The sequence below is a fragment of the Crocodylus siamensis genome, chromosome 4, assembly GCF_052110815.1.
Source record: "Crocodylus siamensis isolate JL-2025a chromosome 4, ASM5211081v1, whole genome shotgun sequence".
In the NCBI taxonomy this organism is placed as follows: Eukaryota; Metazoa; Chordata; order Crocodylia; family Crocodylidae; genus Crocodylus; species Crocodylus siamensis.
In genome coordinates, this window is record NC_143398.1 from 130,498,320 (window position 1) to 130,522,474 (window position 24,155).

Genomic DNA, 24,155 nt, shown 5'->3' on the forward strand with positions numbered 1-24,155 from the left:
ACTAGTGCAAATTATTGCTGATATCTTACATAGGGCATTATAAAGGCCTCATCAACCAGCATTTCATCACCACCAGTATCAAAAGGAATTATACATAAGATGCGTGCACTCCAACAGCTAATGTACAAAGATGTTAAACAGAATCCAGATGGTCTGTAGATCATGGGGCAGAGCCTAGCTGTTGTAAGATGAAGGACTTTCTTGTAGTGGGATATGTTGTTGCTAGCTGACAACCTGAAAACATTTTTAAGTTTTCAAGTTCTCAGGCTAAGGCTATTTTTTGTGGGTTCCTTCAATTTAGGTCACCTAGGAGCATTGTAACTGATTCTGACTGCTTGTTGCTTAACAAATTCCGCCCCCCTTTTTTTTTCAGAAGCAGGAATACCAGCATTCCAGCTAAACATCAAGATGGATAATTTAACCTAGTAGCTAATTTCCACAAACAATTAATTGGACCAATGAGCTGCTGAATCCCTTCCTCCCCCCCCCCCACAAACATACACAACACAGATGCTGTATTCTATTTAACTGCAGTCCCTTCATTTCTTGTCAAACATCTATTGAAAATTCTGAGATTCTTCATGATGGAGTAGCTTTTGATATGCATTTAAAATCTAACTATTTGATTTCAAGTGCTTGTTTTAAATGATACAACTTTCAGTCTTAATTTTAAATTTTACATTGAACCCAAGACCCATTCTGACTACTAACACCACAAGCATCATAAATTAACAGAAAACTAGGTAATTTCATTTTACTAATCCTGCACAAAAGATCCATATAGAAATTTTCAAAAGAAAAGAGTAGTTCCAGCTACTGGTGTTTTCAGTTTTTTAGTACGAGCCAGACTAAACAAAGAGGCTTAAAGGTGTTTCCCACCCCCTGCTCTTTACTACATTAATTACTATTTTACTTGTGTACCACATGCACCTTTTCCCCCTGCCAAAATCAGCCTTCCAAAATTAAGGTGCATGTTTTAAGCAGAGAACCTGATTTTTCTTTGCTGGAATAGAAACATGGAGGACTAGAGCATTTAGACACTGCTGCAAGATTACTAGAGTTCACACTTCATCTGAACTATAATGTTAATCCTCTATCAGCCATAGCAGCTGCATTCAGACATGACTGGAAAAATGTTTTCTTTTTTTTTTCCATTTTGCCTTCCCAAAACAAGATACTTGTCTTATTCAGGAGGGTCCGTGAGCAAAGTGTTGTACATAATTGAAAATAAGACACCTTTACAACAGCTGCATTGTATCTTTCTGTTCTCTTACTCTCCTCTGCCACACAATGAAGAGTCTGTAGTGAGTATCCCAAAGATCATTTAAGTGCAATTATAGAAGTGGCTTTTGCTCAAAGTTTAATGAAGCTGAACAGTAAATAAAATAGTCTTAAAATAATGTTCTGCCACAAAAATGGTAGTTTTCCAGCCAAGTTTTAACTTGCTTAATAAGGACTTGTGATCTTGCAATGACAGATTCCAACAAAGGACAGTACAAAAAGATACTATTAACAACATTTATGGTCATTGAAGAGGTCTGTTTATTGGCTGCAGGGTCCAAAGCTTCCTTCACTGCTGCCATATGTGAAATTAGTTTTGGTTTTGGTGCACAGAGATTCTTGTTGCTGTTTGTTCAAAGGGCTCAGTTAGTGTAAGCATGATTTTTAGTTGACCATCTGTTACTGTTGATGATCAATGAGGCAAAAACCATGCAACAAGTGTTAGTTGGATAAAATTAATCTGAGACTATTTATATATTTACAGAAGAAACGTTGAACATTGTGACCTGCTTGGAGTCTTGTGTTATCCTGATTGAGTGCCCATACAATTACATTCTGATGTGAAATACTCTTGTTTAAGATTTGGTGTACAGAAGACTTATTCATTAAACACTTCCATTAACTGTACCTACTTTCAACAACCTTTCAAACACACTATTTCTACACATCATAACGCACCTTTGTTCAGTCATATGTAATAATAGGATATAAAATAAGAAACAAGGTACAGCAGTCCCAGACACCTTAAAGGACTGTGATCACAAGGAATACATTTTCCAATGCATTTAGTCATAGCTGGAGGCCATGAGGATGGCTTTATAATGAGTCCAGAGGAAATATATGGCTTGGCCAAAGTTGCTGGCTCCTGCCACATACAGGTAGAATTTTCAAGAGTACCTTTTTCTGGTTTTTGAAAGATGCTCTTAACTCCCATTGATTGGAGGCACTTCTGAAAATTTTCCCTACAGCTATTTGTAACAAAGGGAGGTTTTAGACATGAAAAGCAAGCATGATTAGATCAATTCAGCTGATTCTTGCAAAGTAGTATTGTGAGGGACATCAGTGGACTACTGTAGAACCTCAGTGAAACCACAGGATTCTGTTAACATGGACCCAGTGGTGGGGTTTAGGCCTTAACTGGCTGTCTGAACAAAATGATGGTAACAAGAAATTCTGGGGAAGGACTTTGAATGCCCTTACAACTCTTAAAGCAAATGTATCGATTCCTTTTTTTAGAAAAGGGCATTGCCCCCACAAATAGAAAGGTATGGATGATCGATAGCACAATACAGCTCACATCACAGACATACACATCTTGAAGCTCACATGGTTTTGTTACAGTACTTCAAGCCACATTTAGCATATAGTGAGGAAGGTGAAGTGACTTAACTGTTCTGAATGGAAGATATGCAAATCCAAGTGGGTTGAGGTGGTTTTGACTCAGCCTCTACAAGTCAAGTTTTCCCTTAAGTCTGAATTAATCAAAAAGAGGTAATATGAACCCACACAGTCTGCATGAACCAAAACTGCTGAATATTTTTACATTTCTAAGAACTGTCTCCATCCTGCGGTGGCTAGGGGGAAATTGTTAAGGACTTTGAACGGGATTTTACATACACAGTGGTCTCTAAGGCACAGCAATGACCTGCTAATATTACATAATTGACGTAGGAGAATGCCATTAATGTTATCGTGATGAATAGTAAGTTTCTGTTAACGGTCTGTTTAGTTTGGAAAGATCCTTACACACTTGCATTTGACATCATCTAAATACATATCCAGAGGATGATCCAAATGGCAAATTGCAGATCTGGATGACATGGTTGTGCGCAAAAGAGAAGATCATGAGACAATCAGAAAAAACAAGTATGATAAGGTGGCATTCACTGATCAACTGACCTATGCAGCAAAGCTTTCTAGACTTATGTTTACCATACAGCTGCTTTATATATAAAGGATATTCACTCTGATAGTCCAGCATCAGTATGCCCAATTAAAATTGTTGGTGTTCCAATACTTAAAGACAGTGTCACTTGTAAACTAAGACATCATAGACTCTGGTAGTCTATATAGTATACTTGTTTACTGGATAACAATTAACACTCAATCCATTCCCTGGCACCATTGGTTGGTTTGTTCTTTGATTGCCAGTAGTGGCACAAACCTGTTGGTTTAATGCTTTGGAGCTACAGGTTTCCCTCAATTTACGTGGTACATGCGTTCCCGGAGAATGGTGCATAAATCAAATTCACATAAAGTGAACCCACTTTATAATGCAACAAGAAGGGATAGGTTCCCATGGTGGGAAGGGAAGGAGGGAGTGAGGCTGGGACTAGGGAAGGGGTAGGGTGCCACTCCCAGGGCTGCACAAGGGAACAAAGCAGAGGGAACTGTCAGTGGGTGCAAGGGGAGGGCGTGATTCTTGCTGCAGCAGGGGTAGAGTTAATTGGAACAAAGTGGAGCCCCGGGTGGCACAACAGCAGGCTGCTGCTGCTGGCTGGGGCCAGCAGTGGCACGGGGGTCTTTCCAGCATTCAGGGTGGGCTGTGCCAAGTGTCGGGAACAGCCCAGTGCTGCCACCAGCTGCAGCGGCATTCTGCTGTCATCCCACATGCAGATCTGGGGGTATGCACCCCCAAGGAAGAGCCCAGCACATCCCTCCAGCCGCTGCAGCACGGGTTGGCATGAATGCTGCACCCTGGGCCACCCAGGACTCTGCTTCTTCCCACTCACCCCAGCCCCTGCTGCAGTGGGCCCGGGAGCAGCTGACACCAGCTGCCTGCACCACAGCATGGTGTAGTCCAGGAGCTGGGGTGACTGGAGACAGGCGGTGCATGGTGCAGCCCAGTGGCTGCAGGCAGCTGGCGCCGGCTGCTCCTGGGGTTGCTGCAGCAGTGGCTGGGGTGAGTAGGGCCCCAGCCCCATGGCCCTTTCCCTTCCCCCCACAAAAACTTACCTGCTCGGGGGGGGCGGGGGGCTATGCCAAATCGCATAAAAGTGAATTTACCTTACATATAATGTACTATGGGTCTACAAATGCTCATTGCATAAGAGCAAATTTGCATATACAGAACCCACATAAATTGAGGGAAACCTGTATAAGAAACAGAACCATCCCAAAAAGATCAAAGGTTCCCATCTAACATTCCCTTATTTGGTATAGTGCAATAATATGCTAAGGGCCCAGCCATACTATCCTCACCTAGGTAAGAGCCTAGTTAATCTCACAAGGACTGTCTGGGTGAGGACTACAGGTTTCAGTTCTAAGGATTTAAGAAAGAAATCCTCATATACTATGAAGCAATGTTTCATACAACATTTAAACTAGTTTTTTACTGGACAGTAGAAAATGACAAATTAGAACTGTACTTAGATCTCTATTGCAGATTTTTGAAGGGGCTATTTTAGTCTAGTACAGGGAGCTATTTCCTAAGAGCACTATTGACATTCAACAGACTTCCTGATTGATATTTCCCACAGATGTCCATCTGGGTGCATTTACAGCCCATTTCTGCTACTTATAAAAAAGGTGATTGACAGTTGTCATTCCAAGTGCCTACAGCACATCTGCTAACACAATATAAAAGATATCAAATGGACTAGTTGACTTCTTTTTAGGATTTTCATATAGCAGCCCTTGAAAATCTAGACATTACCAACACTCTTCCTTTGGATACAACAGAGAAGACAGTGTCTTGTATAATGCTATAGAAGTTGTACTGCCTTATCCTAGAATTGCCTTTACATTCCTGGACTATTTTAGTATCATGCTGTGTTTGCTATTTATGCTGAAAAATATACTTAGTGGGACTTTTTTGGGGTCTCTAGCCCATCAGAATTGAAGCTACCTAATCCTACTATGCTGATAACCCACAGGAATAAAGTCATTGCTATACACAGCACTGATGCCTACAAGTCACATTTCCAACTGGATAACTTTTCTATTTGTAATATTCATCTAGCTCAGTATTTGATTTAAAATGTATCAATTGCCTCAAAGTAAAAATGTTATCGCTCTCCCTCCCCCACAAATATTCAAAGAAACACAACATTGATTTGCTTCGCCCAGCAGTGTGAACGTGCAGAATATGGAGCGCTTTAGGAGGCTGTCTTGATGAAAAGTGATTTCATTCTTGACACAGGCACTGAGGTAACACACAGTCTAAATCAGTCTCCAGCCTGCTTAAGACTGGTTAATACTAACAGTACAAACTTTATTTAATGCAGAAATGTTTTACCAAAAGGTAGACTGGAACTTGATCTACAATCTCTCTATCGTGTGTTCATATTGCCGGTGTTAGAAATACCCTCACTTTGTATCAAGTTAACTGCTTCCATATCTAGCCTCAAAAATGCATATTCTAATTTAACTCTGAAGTATAACTACAAATAGACCAGTAAGTATTTCTTATCACATAGACCCAACCATATTGGGCTGAGCAATTAGTCCCAGTATAGCTCAAAGTTGTAATGAACCTATTTCCATGCAACCTGGCTGGGGGATGGGAGGAAAAAAAAAATCAGAGTTATATCAGAGAAGTTAAATCATCTGACACTATTGAGAGAATTACAACAAAGCAGTTTAGGAAAGGTTAAGGGGAAAACAAAGATGCCAGCTTTAAGCACATGCCATGTTGGTAGCTGCAGTGCCAACGTAGAGCTTAATATGATTCTATTATGAAAAGCACCTAAAATAGCATCTTGTCTTTCAATTTACCTCTATGTGCAGCTGAGAGAGTCTTCCCTGCTTTCTTGAGTGAAACTACTTTTTCCTCATTCTGTCTGCAATACTAGTTCTGCAGTATTCTGGGATAAGCCTGAGTCCCACATCAGACTTGTTGACTAAGCTTTGATTGCAGGATATTTACCCATTTGGCTTTCAAATTCTAAGAGGGAGTTTACAAGGCTTCTGTTTAGAAAAAGCTGCATTTTATTTGTAAACATAGCAGGTTTTTCCTAAAAGCTACCAAAGGACAATTACAAACTTCCCACTGCCATTTGCAGTTATTTTGAAGAACAGAACTGCACTGAAATGTTGATGTTTGCCTGAAAGAAAAATCTTTGTGCTTTTGGTACAGTGAACCAGCACAGGATTTAACTGAAACTTAGAATCTGGGAAAATTGTCAAAAATGTGATCAAAACTTGAAGCCCTCTTTCATTATTCCTACGTCTGCTAGGACAATTCCAATTACTTTAGCTTCCTGTGTATGCAGAGGAAGAGTGGTAGTTTGTAGGCGTTTCTGGTACTAAAGTCTAGTCGATTACTCCCGTTTCTCGTCTTACATTAAAACTCAGATTTTTTTCTTAGGAACCTGATATTAGTGGCAGTATATGGCAACATCTTTCACCCTTCTCGTATTGGTTCATTCCCTTAGACTATCCTAGAAGCTGAAATCTTCACTGTTCTTTGGTAGATATGGAAAACATCCTCAGAACCAACTTATCTTAGTCCTCAAGGATACACACCAAGACAAACATCCGTTTAGTTCCACCCTGACCTACTGCACATACCACATGGCAATGATATTTGTAGCATCTTTTGCCTTAACCTTCCTCAGTAGTAAACTACATTATTATCCCTTTGGCCCCAACACACACAGCCATTATAACAAGGAGTGCATGGACAATAGTCTATGGAACAAAGTTCATTGGTACACCTTTATGAAATCCTAAAGTTGCTGTTCAAAGAATATAAAGTTCAACACATTCTGTACAAGTTATTGGTTTCTTAATTATAAAGTAAACATGGTAACAAATTGTTCATAAAGCATTGATTTTTTTTAAATGCAGCCCCTTCTGGTTTTGTTTGTGAAAGTCCTCTTCTAGTCAGAATACTAGTGAGATGTACTGTCAGTGTGCATACGGTACATGAGAGCAGAGGAAGGAAGAAAGAGGCACTTTGATTGGCTGGTATTCTTTGACTTCCCTTTTTCTGTGTAGGTTTAGGTTCCTGACACTAGATGGTAGTGTTGTCACAGAAAAAAACACTGCGGGTAGGCACTTGGCAGCAAGGTTCCAAGGCAGTGCCCAGCTCTCTGCTATGTCATCAGGATCGGTTTCTGCCGCACTTCCACAATATCTATAGACACAGAAGATAACAGACATTATAGCAAATATCTAAGGGTGGCTGGTGTATAAGAAAGACATAGTTAGCAGCATTAGTCTGAAGTCAAGTAGAAAGGCAAGATAGATTTGCACCTTGTAGAGCAAGCAAAAAGAAAGAGAGAGAGAGTACGTACGCACACACGTAGAGAGAGAGAGAGAGAGAGAGAGAGAGAGAGAGAGCGCGAGCAAGCTCATCAGAGGCTGTGAGCTTCAGCTCATGAAGACTTATGTGCTCATTCGCTCTCTCTACACATACAAACTTTGGTTAGTCTATAAGGTGCAAATCTACCCTGCCTTCTCTACTTGGTATATTGGAATCAGGAATATAATCCTGGATTATACCTTTAAATAAATCACAGCTTGTTTCTACACTACATCACAGGCATTTTCAAACAGAGCTACTGGTCAATGCTTTATATCAAGAAATATTTATCACTTGAAACGGTGTGCTATAGATATAGTGGCAAACAAATAGTACACTCCATCCTCAATAGTGGAAAACTGATCTAATATATAGTTTTTATAGCAGTATGGGATCCTTTGAAATAAAATTCTCTAAAGGAACCAGGAAGAGTCCCATCACTGGAAACAGAACACTGGAAAATTTACTGTTGCAAAACAAGGCTTTGCTGACAGGAAGAAATCCATCAAGGCCCACCCTTGGAAATCAACAGGAGTTAGGTGCCTGTATACTTTTGAGAATCTGGGTCAAAAGCAGTAAAGTAACCTAATTCCAGGAGAGCCGACTTATTCACGTGGCATCCTGGGGCCAGTTTTGTTCAATATTGCCATCAGTGACCTGGAAGATGGGATGGAGTGCACCCTCAGCAAGTTTACAGATGATACCAAGATGGATGGACTAGTAGGTATGCTGGAGGGTAGAACTAGGATTCAGAAAGACCTAGACAAATAGAAGGATTGGACCTAAAGAAATCTCATGAGGTTCAATAGGGACAAGTGCAAAGACCTGCACTTAGGGCAGAACAATCCCATGCACCGGTGAAGACTGGGGACTGCCTGGATAAACAGCAGCTCTGCAGAAAAGGACCTGGGGATTAGAGTGGACAATAAGCTTAATGAGAGCCAATAGTGTACCCTTGTTGCAAAGAAAGCTAATAGTATACTGCGCTGCACTGGTGAGAGTATTGCCAGCAGATCAAGCGAAACAATTCTTCCCTTCTATTCAGCACTGGTGAGGTCACATCTGGAGTACTGTGTCCAGTTTTGGGCCCTCCACTACAGAGAGGCTGTAGACAAATGGGAGAGAGTTCAGTCGAGGGCAATGACAATGGTTAGGGGTTTGGGGCACATGACTTATGAAGAAACACTGAGGGAACTGGGTTTATTTAGTCTGGAAAAGAAAAGACTGAGGGGAAATTTAATAGCAGCCTTCAGCTAGCTGAAGGGTGGTTCCAAAGAGGATAGAGCAAGACTACTGGCAGTAGTGGCAGATTACAAAACAAGCAGCAATGGTCTCAAAATTACAACAATGGATGTTCACGTTTGATAGAACGAACATCTCCCACTAGGAGGCTAGTAAAGCACTGGAACAGGTTACTCAGAGAAGTTGTAGGATTTCCATCCTTGGACACTTAAGATCAAACTAGACAAAGCTTTGGCTGGGATGATCTAGTTGGGGATGGTCCTGCTTTGAGCAGGGGGTTGGACTAGATGACCTCCTGAGGTCCCTTCCAGCCCTCATTTTTTATGATTCTATGAATTCATGCTCAAAGAGAACATCCTGGTTCCCTAAACTGAAAGTAAAGAAAATTAATAGGATTTCTTCCTGCTGGCTGTAGTTATATACAAAATATAGTTAATTTTTTTTTAATGGTCCAGCAAAACATTAATGTTGAATGTTCCTTTGACAGTTATAGGCCCCATATTGGCATCTACAGAAGGTGGACATTTTAATTAGTGTTAATCTATTTAACAGTCTTTGGAAGTTGACCTGCTTTATCAGGTGGCATAAAGAGGCTGCTGGTTGAGATGAGTATGAAATTTAAATTGACAACATTAGAGGAAGATCAAGTAACTGCACAAAGATGCAAAGACTTAAGGTTTTTTTCCCCAAGATTCTCAATTGTTCCAATTCACTTTTCTAAGGCATTAAACCAGATACAATATTCTCTGCTTTCTTCCACTTTTGATCACTGTAGCTTTAATTTTACCCACTGGGGCTTTGTAAGAATCAACTGCTAAGACAGCAAAACAAGGTCTGTGCCTGTCAGTGAACAACATTCTGAGATTGACGCAGCTGGTATGCAAAACTGCACTTCGCAGAGTGGCTAAGAGGCACTAAACATACATTTTCGTTGGCACTCCCACCTTATGCAAAGGCCAGGAGTAAAAAACTGAAGAGAGAGGATCCAAAGCAACAACTTTTATGCAGTCTATATATTGTGCTCCCTTTTCTCTGTTTACTTGAGACCTGCTGTAAACACTGATTTGTGGAACATTTTCCCATAATTAAAGTTAAGTCTCAGAAAGGGCATGTCAGCAAATATTTGAAGATTTAGGCATTTGTGTCACCCACTTAAAAGCAAATGTTAAATACCAGCCAAAACAATACATCTATGTACTCAAAAAACACCTACAGTAAGAGGTAGGTCTCTTAATGCAGATCCCAGCTGCACAGTAGAAAGAGTCTCAGGAAGCTAGATATAGAGAATTACCTTACTAAGCTAAGATATACAGAGTTATCTTACCAAGTTTATAGATGGTTACCCATTTCTCCCAAATAGTGTTCAGAATACACTCTAAATTATGCAGGGCCAAGTCTTACTATAAAAATGCTATTTGAATTTGGAGTTTGTTCTGAATTAAGTCTATACCTGTATACCCAGTTAGATATAAATAATATTTTGCTCTATGTTATTGGTATCTGAAGTACCTGCTACTGCCTCAACTTCGTGTTATATAGAACACATTAATCCACCCCTGTTAAGTACTTTGAATTCCCTGGATGAAAACTGCCCTAGAGATGCCAATTATTATTATAGTAGATATCATTGTCACAGCAGTTCTCTCCTTCCACCTCTTTCAACATCAGTTGAAGAGATTCTAATAATCAAATGTTGTCTGTCACAACTCTTCACACCACCTTTTAGAAAGAGTCTGATGAATATATAGGTCAGAATCCGTTCCATGAGCCAATTCCATCGTGCTCTCCTTTTAATGCATTTATTTTTGTGACATACCATCCTCTTATCCTTCAAAGAAAGTCACAAAAAGCAGAAATGAATAGAAGGAACTACCCACATTTTGCTTTAATGCTTTTTCAGGGACTCTAGCAGGATAGCATAATATCATATTTGGATGCTTAAGTACCACTTACGTGGTAAAGAGGTGGAACAGGATCTGCCTTATAGGGGTTATGATGTTCTCTAAATGGCAATTTATTTGGATTTCCATTAACCACTGTATCAGGTGAAAGCCCTACACTTGGATAAACAAATTTATCAGCCTACGCATCCCCACTGACCTCAGTTGGATTTGAAGACACAGGAAGCCTGAGTAACAGAGACTTCCAGATCAAAACCAACTCCCTGAATTGTATTAGGAGACTATGTAAAGACTACGAAGCATGAAAAGAGCAGGGCTACTCAAGCAGGGTTTGGCCTATCAGCCAGAATCCCTAGACACATCACCAGTAAACAGTAGTTCATAGCATAAGACTGACAGACTTGGAAGACGCAGGGGTTGCTGTGGATGTAGTCTTTCTGGACTTCCGGAAGGCTTTCGACACTGTCTCTCACCCTGTCCTCATCAAAAAGCTGGGAGACTGTGGTGTCGATGCCCACACAGTCAAATGGGTCGCTAACTGGTTGGAGGGCCGCACCCAGAGGGTGGTAGTGGATGGGTTCTTCTCGACCTGGAAGGACGTGGGCAGTGGGGTTCCGCAGGGCTCGGTCCTCGGGCCCGCACTGTTCAACATCTTCATCAGTGACTTGGATGAGGGGGTAGAAAGCACCCTGTTCAAGTTTGCTGATGACACTAAGATGTGGGGGGATGTGGGTGCACTAGAAGGGTGCAATAGGCTACAAGCTGACCTTGACAGGTTGCAACGGTGGGTGGATGAGAATAGGATGGGGTTTAACACTGATAAGTGCAAGGTGTTGCACATGGGGAGGAAGAACCGACACCACACTTACAGGTTGGGGAACTCCCCTCTTGCCAGCACAGAGACGGAAAAGGATCTTGGAGTCGTCATTGACTCCACGATGAACATGGGCCAGCAGTGTGGGGAGGCAGTCAAGAAGGCCAACCGTACCCTGTCATGCATCCACAGATGCATCTCGAGCAGGTCCAGGGAGGTGATCCTCCCCCTCTATGCGGCACTGGTCAGGCCGCAGCTGGAGTACTGCGTCCAGTTCTGGGCGCCACACTTCAAGAGGGACGTGGACGATATGGAAAGAGTCCAGAGGAGGGCCACTCGTATGATCAGGGGTCAGCAGGGCAGGCCTTATGAGGAGAGGCTACGGGACCTGAACCTGTTTAGCCTCCACAAGAGAAGGTTAAGGGGGGACCTTGTGGCCTGCTACAAACTGGTCGGGGTGGGGATCAGCAGGTATTGGGGGAGTCCCTGTTCCCCCGTGCGCTGCCAGCAGTGACCAGGAATAACGGTCACAAGCTGGCGGAGGGTAGGTTTAGATTAGATATTAGGAGGCGCTACTTCACAGTCAGGGCGGCTAGGGCCTGGAACCGGCTTCCAGGGGAAGTGGTGCAGGCTCCTAGCCTGGGGATTTTTAAAAGGAAGTTAGATGAGCACCTTGCCGGGGTCATCTGACCCCGGTGCTCTTTCCTGCCAAGGCAGGGGGTCGGACTAGATGATCTACCTAGGTCCCTTCCGACTCTAGCTACTATGAAACTATGAATCAGCATGGTGCTTTGATCTTTGCCCAATACTAAAAATAATCTGTTAGATTAAAAATAGCTAGGAAGGGCTCCATGCCAAGCCTAGATCTAAAATTAATCTGGAAAGAGCTGAAAAGCTCCATAGATTTCAACACTACCCTCTACCTACTACTCTATTCCTAATTATTCTTCCTGAAACAGGAGGGTTGGAGGCAAGTGGAACAATCAGTGTCAAGACATGGTTTCTCGGCAAAGGTACTTAGCAATCACTTAACAAGTCCCACTAATAACATAGCTCAGAGCCTCCTGAAAGTTTCCCTGTAAATCCCAAATGATTTGAATTCTAATGTGGCAAAAATGGAGTGTCAGTAAGCAAAACTGGCCAGAAATTAAGAAACAGTCTGGCTGCTGCCCAAACCACTTTGACTAATCTGCTATTATGGAGGCAACACATCCAATATGTGAAATAAATGGAAATCCCTCCTTTGCAAAGAAATACTTGGTCCTACATCTGAGTAGCAAAATCCTTACTTGCTATGCTGTCTGCCACCCAGAAGAGTCAGAATTTTACAAATGCTGTTCAAGAAAGGTATCTCTTCATCTCCATCACTGCCTGAGCATAAGACACCTCTATGTTCATTCTGCTGGAACTATTCCAATTCCAAACACTGCTTCCAGTGCAGGGGCATTAGCTTTATACCCTCCACATTTCTACTCTCTAATTGGCTGTACCCTATATGACACAACCTTAAAAATAACCCAGCAGAATGTGTCAAGGAAGGGAATTGTTTAGGACCAAGTAAATAAGTAGTCAAGAACAAAAGATATTTGCATGGTGCTCGCCTCAAGCTACTGAAATCCGATGACATGGCTACAATCAAGTTCAATTGGCTATGCAGTGTTCAGTAGCCATATTATATGACTACTGAATAAAAACCCAAAGCAAACAGCAATTTGATATTTTTACACTAAGCGCAACCCTGAGAAACCAGTTAAAGCATAGTTACATGTCACCAGAGTAACTTCTGTGTTTATGTGAAGACGACAAAAAGTTTCACCTGTTAAAATTCGATGCAGTGGCAAAGTGACGTAGGTTAAATGTGCATAGAGTAGAAAGTTTTCATCTGTTCTGTTTAACTTCAGCCACGAGCCAACCAGGGACCGTCCTGTTCCCGATAAGGACCGCGACCTTAGATTAGTTGCATTGTGCAGATCTGTGAAGGCACAATATAACAACTTCAAAATGTGTTTTATACCTCTCTGTCCTTCCCTTCAGTCATCTGCTTCGTCTTGAAAAGAACCTATCAGAACTATTTACAGAAAAAGGTACTGTAGAACCTCTCAGGCTATAAATGAGTATTTGAAGCAGTGATTTTGGAGATTACTTTGGTTAACGCATGCCAGTAAAACACAGGGGATTGGACCCAATAGCCCAGAAGGCTTCTTCCACTCCTACGTTCCTATCAGAGCTGAATTCCAAGCAAGGCAGTGTCACAGTTAGTATTACTTTTAAAGCAGGCAGCAGCTATTAGCAAGGTCTGAATGTAGGCTCTAGCTAACAGCATATATCATTACTACTGTAGCTAAACAAGTCATTCTGCTAGGAGGGAGCAGTATTAGGTTGTTATCCTATAAATGAACCAGCCAGTAGCCTAACTATGGATGGATAAGAGCAGCCCAAGTCCTGCGTGCTGAATAAGGTGGGGAAAGAGGTTGCAGTTTTGGAATGGAGACTGGGGGGTGCTAGAATGGATGCACCTATGCTGCTAATCCAGCAGCTCCACGCTTAGGCTTTGTGGAGTGGTGTCAGAAACTGGGCAATAAACTTCAAGGAGGCTCTTGGGTCTTGACAATGAATTATGTTGGGGGCAAAGACAGAGGGGCACCACCCTGCTGAATGAGGGTTTTTATTTCTTTGCTCAGCATGGCATTCAGTAGTGCCTTTATTGGGTGGCAGGGAGGTTTAACCTCCCTGGTAGATGGCATCTTCAGAGCTGCTAGGATCCTAGAGCAGGTCTGGCTCCACCTCTTGTTTCCTTCTCCTCTCTGCGCAGCTGGAGCCCATAGCTGCCAGGATACAGTAACTTACTTGCCTCCATCTCCTGAGGCTGTGACACCACCCAGATCCAAGTATGCCTCTGGGCACACTCCAGCCTCAACTCTGTCCAGGGCAAAGGAGATTGCTATGCCTCTGTGTCTAATCACCAAAGAGGAGCCTGGCCTGTTCCAAGAAGAGTGTGCCAGGTCTAGTTTCTCTTCCTGTTTGTCCTCATGTAACATTCCTGCACAGCAACATTAACTGCTCAAGTAGAAAATTAAAGTCAGGAAAACAACATATTTTAGATGGCTTATGGGGCAGGTTAACATCTGGAAGCTAAAAGAGTCAGTGCCATGTGACAACCCAGTCCATTGCAGGCTGCCACTGAACAAGTCTCAGAGCAAAGTTTAAGGTCTCCTCCTACTTAGCACTCCTTACATAATGTTCCAGAACTGACTTAGTGGATATTAACATAACTACAGGCAGAGGTTAAGCACCCAAACCTTTAGGAAGAAGCAGTTAAAAAAACTGGATGGAAACAAGACATCTGACCAAAGGCAAAATGTGCTACAGTCACTGCTACAACTAGAAAGAAAGATGGGAGGAGCAGACTTCTATTCTTACAGCCTCCTTAGAAGAGCCAAAACTCTATGGACATAGTGTTAAAAATGTCTTTTGACATTATATCAGCAATTTAATTAGTAATTAAGCTATTCAATCCACTTAGAGCACTTTTTCAAAGAAATAAAAGTAGTTTTGGAGTCTAACTTCTTTTCAAGACTGACTAAAGTGTATTTTAAAATTTTAAACCAAATCTAATTGTCAAAGAGCACAGTGGTAGAGTGGCTAATGCTCCAGAGGTGTGATTTCTAGCCACCCTCTGGACTTGTGCCAAAGGCTGCCCCTACTGGCCTTGCTCTAAATGGATACCAGATCATTCAAGCAGGGGAGTCAAAGGTATCTGAAGGTGATGCTGACCACATTGTTCCCTTGCCAATTGTTGGCTATAGAAGCTGATGCATAGTAATCATACTAGACCAATAGGCTGTTAGAATAAAGACTATCTTTAAACTCGCTGATTAAAAACAAATTAAGTAAAATCTCCAGGGGTAAATATATATTGGAAGTGCCACTATGATATTAAACAGTAAGACTTTATTAAGATTTACTGTTTTAGGGTCCGATTCAGCAAAACGCTACTGAGTAAACACAAAAACCAGTAGTGAGTGGGGAAGGATTAGCCCCCTAAGGGTCCTACCCTGTTTTGTGTAGCTTACAGAAGGAATAGGTCAGTCACTTGAACCATATGTAGACACACTGGTCCTTCTTCTACTATATTTTGTCTACTTGAATATGCTAAAATACTTCTTTTGTGAAAAGGTGGGCTTTTTGGAACAGTCAAATTAAGGAAGAGCTAGGGAGAAGTTTCTGCTGATGGAAATTTGAATAATTTAGGTGATCAGCTACTTAATTCAATTTCAGAGAATATAAATTGAATGTTTTTTATTTAAGGCTGCATTTTGATTTGAAACAGAGGAGGAAATGTATTTGTATTTGCCAACATATCAATGAATATGCCTTTTTGTTAGGAAATCTGGTCTAATATACTTGATAAAGAAAGCAGTTTGACTGATACTTCTTAAAATGTTGCGATTTGGATAATACAGGCATACCTCGGAGATATTGCGGGTTCGGTTCCAGACCACTGCAATAAAGCAAGTCACACGAAATTTTTTGGTTTCCTAGTGCATATAAAAGTTATGTTTACACTATACTGTAGTCTATTAAGTGTGCAATAGCATTATGTCTAAAAAAACAATGTACATACCTTAATTAAAAAATACTTTATTGCTAAAAAATGCTAACCATCATCTGAGCCTTCAGTGAGTTGTAATCTTTTTGCTGGTGGAGGGTCTTGCCTCAATGTTGATGGCTGCTGACTGATCAGGGTGGTGGTTGCTGAAGGTTGGGGTGGCTGTGGCAATTTCTTAAAATAAGACAACAATGAAGTTTCCTGCATCGATTGACTCTTCCTTTCACGAAAGATTTCTCTGTAGCATGCGATGCTGTTTGATAGCATTTTACCCACAGTAGAACTTCTTTCAAAATTGGAATCAATCCTCTCAAACCCTGCCGCTGCTTCATCAACTAAGTTTATGTACCATTCTTAAATCCTTTGTTGTCATTTCAACAATGTTCACAGCATCTTCACCAGGAGTAGATTCCATCTCAAGAAACCACTTTCTTTGCTCATCCATAAGAAGCAACTCCTCATCCGTTAAAGTTTTATCATGAGATTGCAGCAATTCAGTCACATCTTCAGGCTCCACTTCTAATTCTAGTTCTCTTGCTATTTCCACTACATCTGCAGTTACTTCCTCCACTGAAGTCTTGAACCCCTCAAAGTCATCCATGAGGGTTGGAATCAACGTCTTCCAAACTCCCGTTAATGTTGATATTTTGACCTCCTCCCATGAATCACGAATGTTCTTAATGACATCTAGAATGGTGAATCCTTTCCAGAAGGTTTTCAATTTACTTTGCCCAGATCCATCAGAGGAATCACTATCTATGGCAGCTATTGCCTTACGAAATGTATTTCTTAAATAATAAGACTTGAAAGTTGAAATTACTCCTTGATCCATGGGCTGCAGAATGGATGTTGTGTTAGCAGGCATGAAAACAAAATTAATCTCGTTGTACATCTCCATCAGAGCTCTTGGGTGACCAGGTGCATTGTCAATGAGCAGTAATATTTTGAAAGGAATCTTTTTTTCTGAGCAGTAGGTCTCAACAGTGGGCTTAAAATATTCAGTAAACCATGTTATAAACAGATGTGCTGTCATCCAGGCTTTGTTGTTCCATTTATAGAACACAGGCAGAGTAGATTTAGCATAATTCTTAAGGGCCTTAGGATTTTCGGAATGGTAAATGAGCATTGACTTCAACTTAAAAAGTCACCAGCTGCATTAGCCCCTAACAAGAGAGTCAGCCTGTCCTTTGAAGCCAGGCATTGACTTCTCCTCTCTAGCTATGAAAGTCCTAGATGGCATTTTCTTCCAATATAAGGCTGTTTCATCTACATTGAAAATCTGTTGTTTAGTGTAGCCACCTTCATCAATTATCTTAGCTAGATCTTCTGGATAACTTGCTGCAGCTTCTACATCAGCACTTGCTGCTTCACCTTGCACTTTTATCTTATGGAGACGGCTTCTTTCCTTAAACCTCATGAACCAACCTCTGCTAGCTTCAAACTTTTCTTCTGCAGCTTCCTCATCTCTCTCAGCCTTCACAGAATTGAAGAGAGTTAGGGCCTTGCTCTGGATTAGGCTTTGGCGTAAGGGAATGTTGTGGCTGGTTTGATCTTCTATCCAGACCACTAAAACTTTCTCCATATCAGCAATAAGACTGTTTTGCTTTCTTATCATTCATGTATTCACTGGAGTAGCACTTTTAAATTTCCTTCAAGAACTTTTCCTTTGCATTCACAACTTGGCTAACTGTTTGGTGCAAGAGGCCTAGCTTTCGGCCTCTCTCAGCTTTCAACATGCCTTCCTCACTAAGCTTAATCATTTCTAGCTTTTGATTTAAAGTGAGAGACGTGCAACTCTTCCTTTCACTTGAACACTTACAGGCCATTGTAGGGTTATTAATTGGCCTAATTTCAATATTGTTATGCATCTCAGGGAATAGGGAGGCCCGAGGAGAGGGAGAGAGACGGGGGAACGGCCGGTCAGTGGAACAGTCAGAACACACACAACATTTATCGATTAAGTTCGCCGTCTTATATGGGCGTGGCTCATAGTGCCCCAAAACAATTACAATAGTAACATAACAAATATAATAATAATGAAAAAGTTTGAAATATTGCAAGAATTACCAAAATGTGACACAGACACGAAGTGAGCAAATGCTGTTGGAAAAATGGCACCGATGGACTTGCTCGACGCAGGGTTGCCACAAACCTTCAATTTGTAAAAAACGCAATATCTGTGAAGCACAATAAAACGGGGTATGCCTGTACCACCTTTGCACGTTTATGATGTCAAGACAAGCTTAATTTTGTAGGTTCTCTCTACTGAATATGTTTTCAAATATGAAAAGCAGTTTTGAATTTCTCTTCACAGCTATTTTGTGCCTTACAAAATGATAAGGTCAGCAATAATGATATTGTATTATTTTATTGTGAACGGAGCTCAATTCTAACCTGTTTGGTCTCTCAAATTGTCTAACTAGGTTTAATTTAATTGGAACTGGAGAGAGAAATGCTTTGTTTTATATAAACGTGTTAAACCATTATGTGAACCTGTGAAATTTTATCATTAGGATCAGACTATCTAGACATTTAGGAGTGATCAAAACCCCACTGAAAACAAGGGAGCCTTTTCATTGACTTCAATCAGCTCTGGATCAAGCCTTTATTTACTGACGAGAAATTCTAAGGAGTTAGAAAATACTTCATTGTACATTTTTGCCTTGTCACTTGAGGGAAATATTTCACTTATTCTTGTCAAATTTCTCCTAGGTAAAAGGACATGAATAATATTACAATCATCATGGCATAGGATGAATCAGGCTTCCAACATGGTTTCCAGGGGTTAGGTACCCAACTACCATCACATATGAGCCTATTTGCCTTTTAATTGAGCTCAGTGATTAATGTCTCTAGAACCCCTTTGCAAAAGCTCACATCGGATCCCTTTCCAGAGTGCATGCTAAGTCAGGCCAGCTAGTTTTGCTGATGCATTCACTCTCACCTCCACCATCATCATCTCTGAAGAATTCCTCACTGTCATTTGCTGAATGGGATTTTTTCATTTCAGCAATTCGATTTCGGGGCACTTTTCTCTTGAGTGACGGGGAGAAAAAGGATGGGCGATTGTTGCGTTCTGGGGTTGGTGGAGTGCTGAAGGAAGTAACCTAAAAGGGAAACAGAAGCAAAGGAGTATCTGGACACTAAGTCTGATTTGCAAAGAATTAATTTAAACTGCAATGAGTAAGTAGTTTTGGGGTCCTAGTAGTAGACAAGCATCACAGTTGACATTCTCAGTGGTACCCTTAGCAGAGTGGCTTAGAAGTGAATTCACCATGATGACTGAACTACTGTGTCAACCCAGAGGTGTTCATCAGAGTGGCAGTGCAGTGATGATGATGTATAATAATGCCCTGATATCTGTATTGTGACTAAAGTTAGTGCCACTGCTATTTCTGCTGTGAATAAAGAAAGAACTTCACTCTCCTCAGCTGTCATTCAAGCACCTTCTGCATGTATCAGTTCATACAGAGAAGAGATTTATAAACCTACTTGGGTAACAGTAAAAATAATCTTAAAATTCAGAAGTCAAGCAAAAGCATAAAAACAAAAAAGGGACAGGCTATTAGTATCAGATTTGGACAAAAAAATAGCATATCCACTTTTCTTTGGCGATCACAAGATGATATTTTTCTCTGCTTTGAGAACACTAAATGCAAACTCAGAAAGGTCCCTATGCCTTTCCAAAGCTTACCTCACAAGGTAATTACTTAGACTAGAACACTGATAGGAAACTGAAGTCAGCACATCTTTATAACAACAGAAAAAGTATGTGGAAGTGACTAAGTGGTTAGGTAGTGTTGGAATGATGTTGCAGCCACGATGCTCCAGGAAATGTGTGAGGCATAGTTCTTTGTAGATAAAAATTTTTATTGAACCAACTACGTGGCTGGGATAAAGCTGGACAGGCTTCTGAATGCAAGGCACTCCTCATCAGATCTCCAGGTCTAGGTGGTTAGGCTAAGATTCTTTGGTGTGGAGAAGTTCCCTATTTTTAGGACTGCTACAGCCTATACTTGCCATCGTATCTTAGAGATTCAGTATGTAGTTAAGCCTGCACTGTACAGAGATGTAGTAGCCAGGCCTTGGTCATTGCTTTGAAGTGTTTTACCTGTTTGGTGTGAATGTCATTAAAGGCCAGTGGCTTTGCCATAGTAAGGGAGTTTATTCCCAAAATTAATTCAGTCATTGCATGCTATACCCTAAAGTAATTAAACTTCCTGGTTATCTTGTTGCTGATTTTAGCCTGGATTGCTTTAGGTTACTGTTTCCAAGGAGCTGACATGTGACCTAGACTGTAGTGATGCTACAGTGGTGTTCTGCCTTTCTCGAATCATTGCAAGCTGTCAAAGGTCATGTCTACCCGCTCTGTGAGGTTCCGCCATGATTTCTGTCTTTTGTCTGTTGGCACAGAGACCAATTAGTTGCTAACTACAATGGTCCCATTGCTGGTAAATGCCAGGTTGGAGCTCTGCCTCCACTCTCAACTGGCTGCTGCTGAAAGAGCTAAGAAGCTTTTGGGTGCAGATCAAGCTACAGTTGATCAAGCCCCATTCAAGAAAGCTTTTAGTGCCATGGCTGGGGGCTGCTGCAAGTAATATTATTTTAATGGTTTCCTTTCCAATGAAAAAAATGGATAACTACTTTGCTGACTAAGGAATCCCTATCTTATCTTCCCTTTCTACATTATGAATTTAGTGTTTTTACAATTCCTCAGAAAATATGATTTTCCTCAGATAATTGCCCACATCTCTCTGTACAATATAAAGAACACAACTTAGATAACAGCAAATCGGCCAGGCTGGTGGTACCCTGCAGAATCCCTCCATGTCATTTCTATGTAAATAATATGAACAATTCAAAAGCTTTTTCATATTCTCCTATTAAAATATCTGACCTTCAATTTGTGGTTACACTAAAAAACATTTAGTGGATAATGTAGGATGAAAACCATTACCAGTGGGATATTGCTGGAATAGCATCCTATATGACTATTGAAAGGATTAAGACAAAGGTGCCAGGAGCTACTTCAAGGCCATGCTCCCTTCAAGGCTGTAAAGTAGGAATATTGTACTATCATAGAGACACCCAAGCCTGATCTTTCATTTCACAGTCCAGCACAACAAAGGAAACACTGTAGCAACAGTTTGCTATGCTCTTTTAGGAATTCAGAGACAGAAAGGTCTTGTCGCCTGTAGGAACCAACCAAAAGACAATGGACAAGCTCTGAAGAAGTCTTGCCCACTCCTCCTTGACCTCAACCTGTGTTCTTCAGGAGGTTAGACAAAATGAGTCAGATGATCCTCTTCTTGTCATAGTCTAAGATCAGACCCTTTGAGACAGGAAGGGTAGAAGCCACTACTATGTATGATAAAATAACTTGTATTAGTTTCTTCCATTGATGGTGTATTTCATCCATTAATCATCCATCTGTATGAAGAAAGTCCATCAGTAACTATCAATGCTAAAACATCATTGGCTTGTCCCTACTAGCTAAGCAGTCTTTATGCTATGTCCTACTAGACTGGGGTGGACAAAATGCAACCTACAACACCATTCTATCTGGCCTGAGGGGCCCCTAAAAAATTTAGAAAATATTTATCTGCCCTTGTTTCTTGTCAAAAATGACAAGAACCAAAGGCAGTAGGACCCAGGGGAAGCCCGGTGGGCTCCCACAACAGCAGGACCCACCCGGCCCCACCCCCCCAGCCTGAGACCACATGGCCGCCCCACTCTGGAACCACAGGTAAGGGGAAAGGGGAGGAAGGGCAGGGGAGGAGCCTGAGGAAAAGTGACCTGTGGAAAAGCTGAGCGCAGGGGGGAATGCAGCCCCTTGCCTGCCCTGTGACTGGAGACCCACACTGCAGCCTCTTGCAGCCCACCTGGGGCTGCCTATACCTGCTCTGGACAGCCCTATGCAGGCTGCGAGCAGCTGCAGCAGCGAATGCTGGCCACAGGGCAGGTGAGGAGCCACCTTTCCCTCCACCCCACCCCCAGCTTTTCCCCGGGCTCCTTCCCAGCACTGAGGAAAGCAGCCCCTTGCCCACCCTGTGGCCGGCACTCCCTGCTACAGCCACTCACAGCCCACACAAGGCTGTCCTGAGCAGGCACAGGCAGCCCCAGGTGGGCTGTAAGCAGCTGCAACACGGGGCGGGCGAGGGGCCACTTCCTGCTCTGCGCTCAGCACCAGCTTCTAACCCGGCCCCACAGCGAGCCTGGGCCCCACACTGGCTCTGGGCTTGCCCATCGAGGTTGAGTGTGGTGACAGCAGCTGTGGCCCCCCCCACTTGCTGCGCTGGGCAGTGTTTGCCATTGCCGCCTCTGGGCTGCCCAATGCATGAGCTTCGGGCAGACAGCAGCAGCCAATACTGCTCAGTGCGGCAAGTGGAGGGGCCACAGCTGCTGTTGAGCCAGCGTGGGGCCCAGGCTGGCAGTGGGGGCAGGTTACAAGTTGGTGCTGACCACGGGGAAAAGCAGCCCCTCACTCGCCTCTGGGCAAACGCCCCACATGTGGGCTGTGAGTGGCTGCAGCAGGGAGCGCCGGGCACGGGGAGGGCGAGGGGCCGATTTTCCCTATGCTCAGCACCAGCTTCTTCCCTGCTGGCAAGCAGGGGGTTGGGGCTGTGTGGTGCCCCCTGGCTGTACCGCAGGGCTGGGAGGCACTGGGAGTGAGTGGGCAGGGAGCTAGCGAGACCACAAGGCCTGCACCAGTGTCCTGGGGCCAGTGCTGGCGGGGCCCAGAGCAGGGCGGCAGAAGCATGGGGTGCTGGCCGAGAGAGGCTCTATGGACCCAGGCCAGCTCCCCCCTCTCCCTGCTGGTGCAGCCCAGCCAGGCTCCACAGACCCCTGCCAGCTTATGCCCAGCTTTGGGCCCCACCAGTGCTGGCCCTGGGACATTGGTCCCAAGATGGTGAGCAGGGGGCGGGGCTACCCATGTGGCCCTTGACAGCTTGCCAAAACTGGGTAAGTGGCCCTCTGCCCAAAATAATTGCCCGTGCCTGTACTAGACTTAGTAAGAATGTAAATAAAAATAATTTACAGTTCAGCAGCTCATTTTGGTTGAGAAACCTCAACACTTGCAGAAACTGCAGCAGGATTTTTGATTTCCATGCAAAGTAGCATCTCAGGTTTGACTAGCATCAGTCTGATTATTGTTGCATTGAAATATCTTTCCTGAAGTGTGCGCTGTTTGATAACCTTCCATCTATTCCATCTGGTCAAGAGCAGGGAGCAAAAAAAAACCAAAACCAACCTATATGCTATACATAAAGTATGTATAGCAAGCACAATACACCCCAGCTAGCTCTGAATAAGCTAGCTCAGATACTGGAAGAAATATAGCTGAGTTAAGTGCATCACTAGCATGCCAAACCTCTCAACAACAGGGTTATTAGCTAGGTGGAGTGCCACAGCTATTCTGCTTCTAATACCAGGACTAGATTGGGTCTGTCTTCATGGTGCTGCATTGTCCTGTGAAGACATAAGCATTAAAGCAAACTTAAAACTCTAACTATAACAGCCACAGCCCTGACTTATCACTGCCTTTTGAAGCAAGGTGTCAACATTTAACCTTCCAGGAAATACTTCTGTATACTACTTACTCTCTCATGCAAAGGGGATCCTGGGTTTGAATCTTCTTCTGTTCCATATGGAGAAGTGTCACCAGTCGAAACTCGACTTACAGCCATCTCCGCATGTCCTTTACCCTGCGGCCCCTTCATTCTAACAAATTCCATATTATTATACTTATAAAAGCCGAATGACATCCTTTGAGCCATTTTAGCAGCAACGCTCACCTACAATGCACCGAGAAAGGAAAAGAAACATGTAGGGGGAACCATTAATTACTAGAGTGTAAAACTGCTAGGGAATGGTAAAAATCCTTAAATACATTTATAAATGTGTCCATAAATAGCACTACATAATAATGCCTTTGCAAAGCACTAAGGCATTGATTTTCAACTGAGGTGCTTCAGCATCCTGAGGTGTCATGAGTCTTTTAAGAGTGATTAGCACTGTTACTTCCACAAACACCTATACATGATTTACAAGATAAATTCA

General features: G+C 42.4%; 1 protein-coding gene across 3 annotated transcripts in view; it reads right to left on the reverse strand.

Moving 5' to 3' along the window:
- Window positions 1-1,518: 1,518 nt before the first annotated feature.
- KIAA0930 (KIAA0930 ortholog) overlaps window positions 1,519-24,155 on the reverse strand; it is a 126,905-nt gene continuing 104,268 nt past the window's right edge. For 2 of the 3 annotated variants that reach the window (XM_090043797.1, XM_090043795.1), the window contains exons 7-10: window positions 23,696-23,890; window positions 19,039-19,201; window positions 13,302-13,457; window positions 1,519-7,360 (exon numbers count right to left, since the gene is read on the reverse strand). In XM_090043797.1, coding sequence (XP_089899923.1) covers window positions 7,320-7,360; window positions 13,302-13,457; window positions 19,039-19,201; window positions 23,696-23,890 — 555 coding nt within the window. In that variant the 3' untranslated portion in view covers window positions 1,519-7,319. The remainder of the gene's footprint in view (window positions 7,361-13,301; window positions 13,458-19,038; window positions 19,202-23,695; window positions 23,891-24,155) is intronic. The other variant, XM_090043798.1, reaches the window with a different exon arrangement.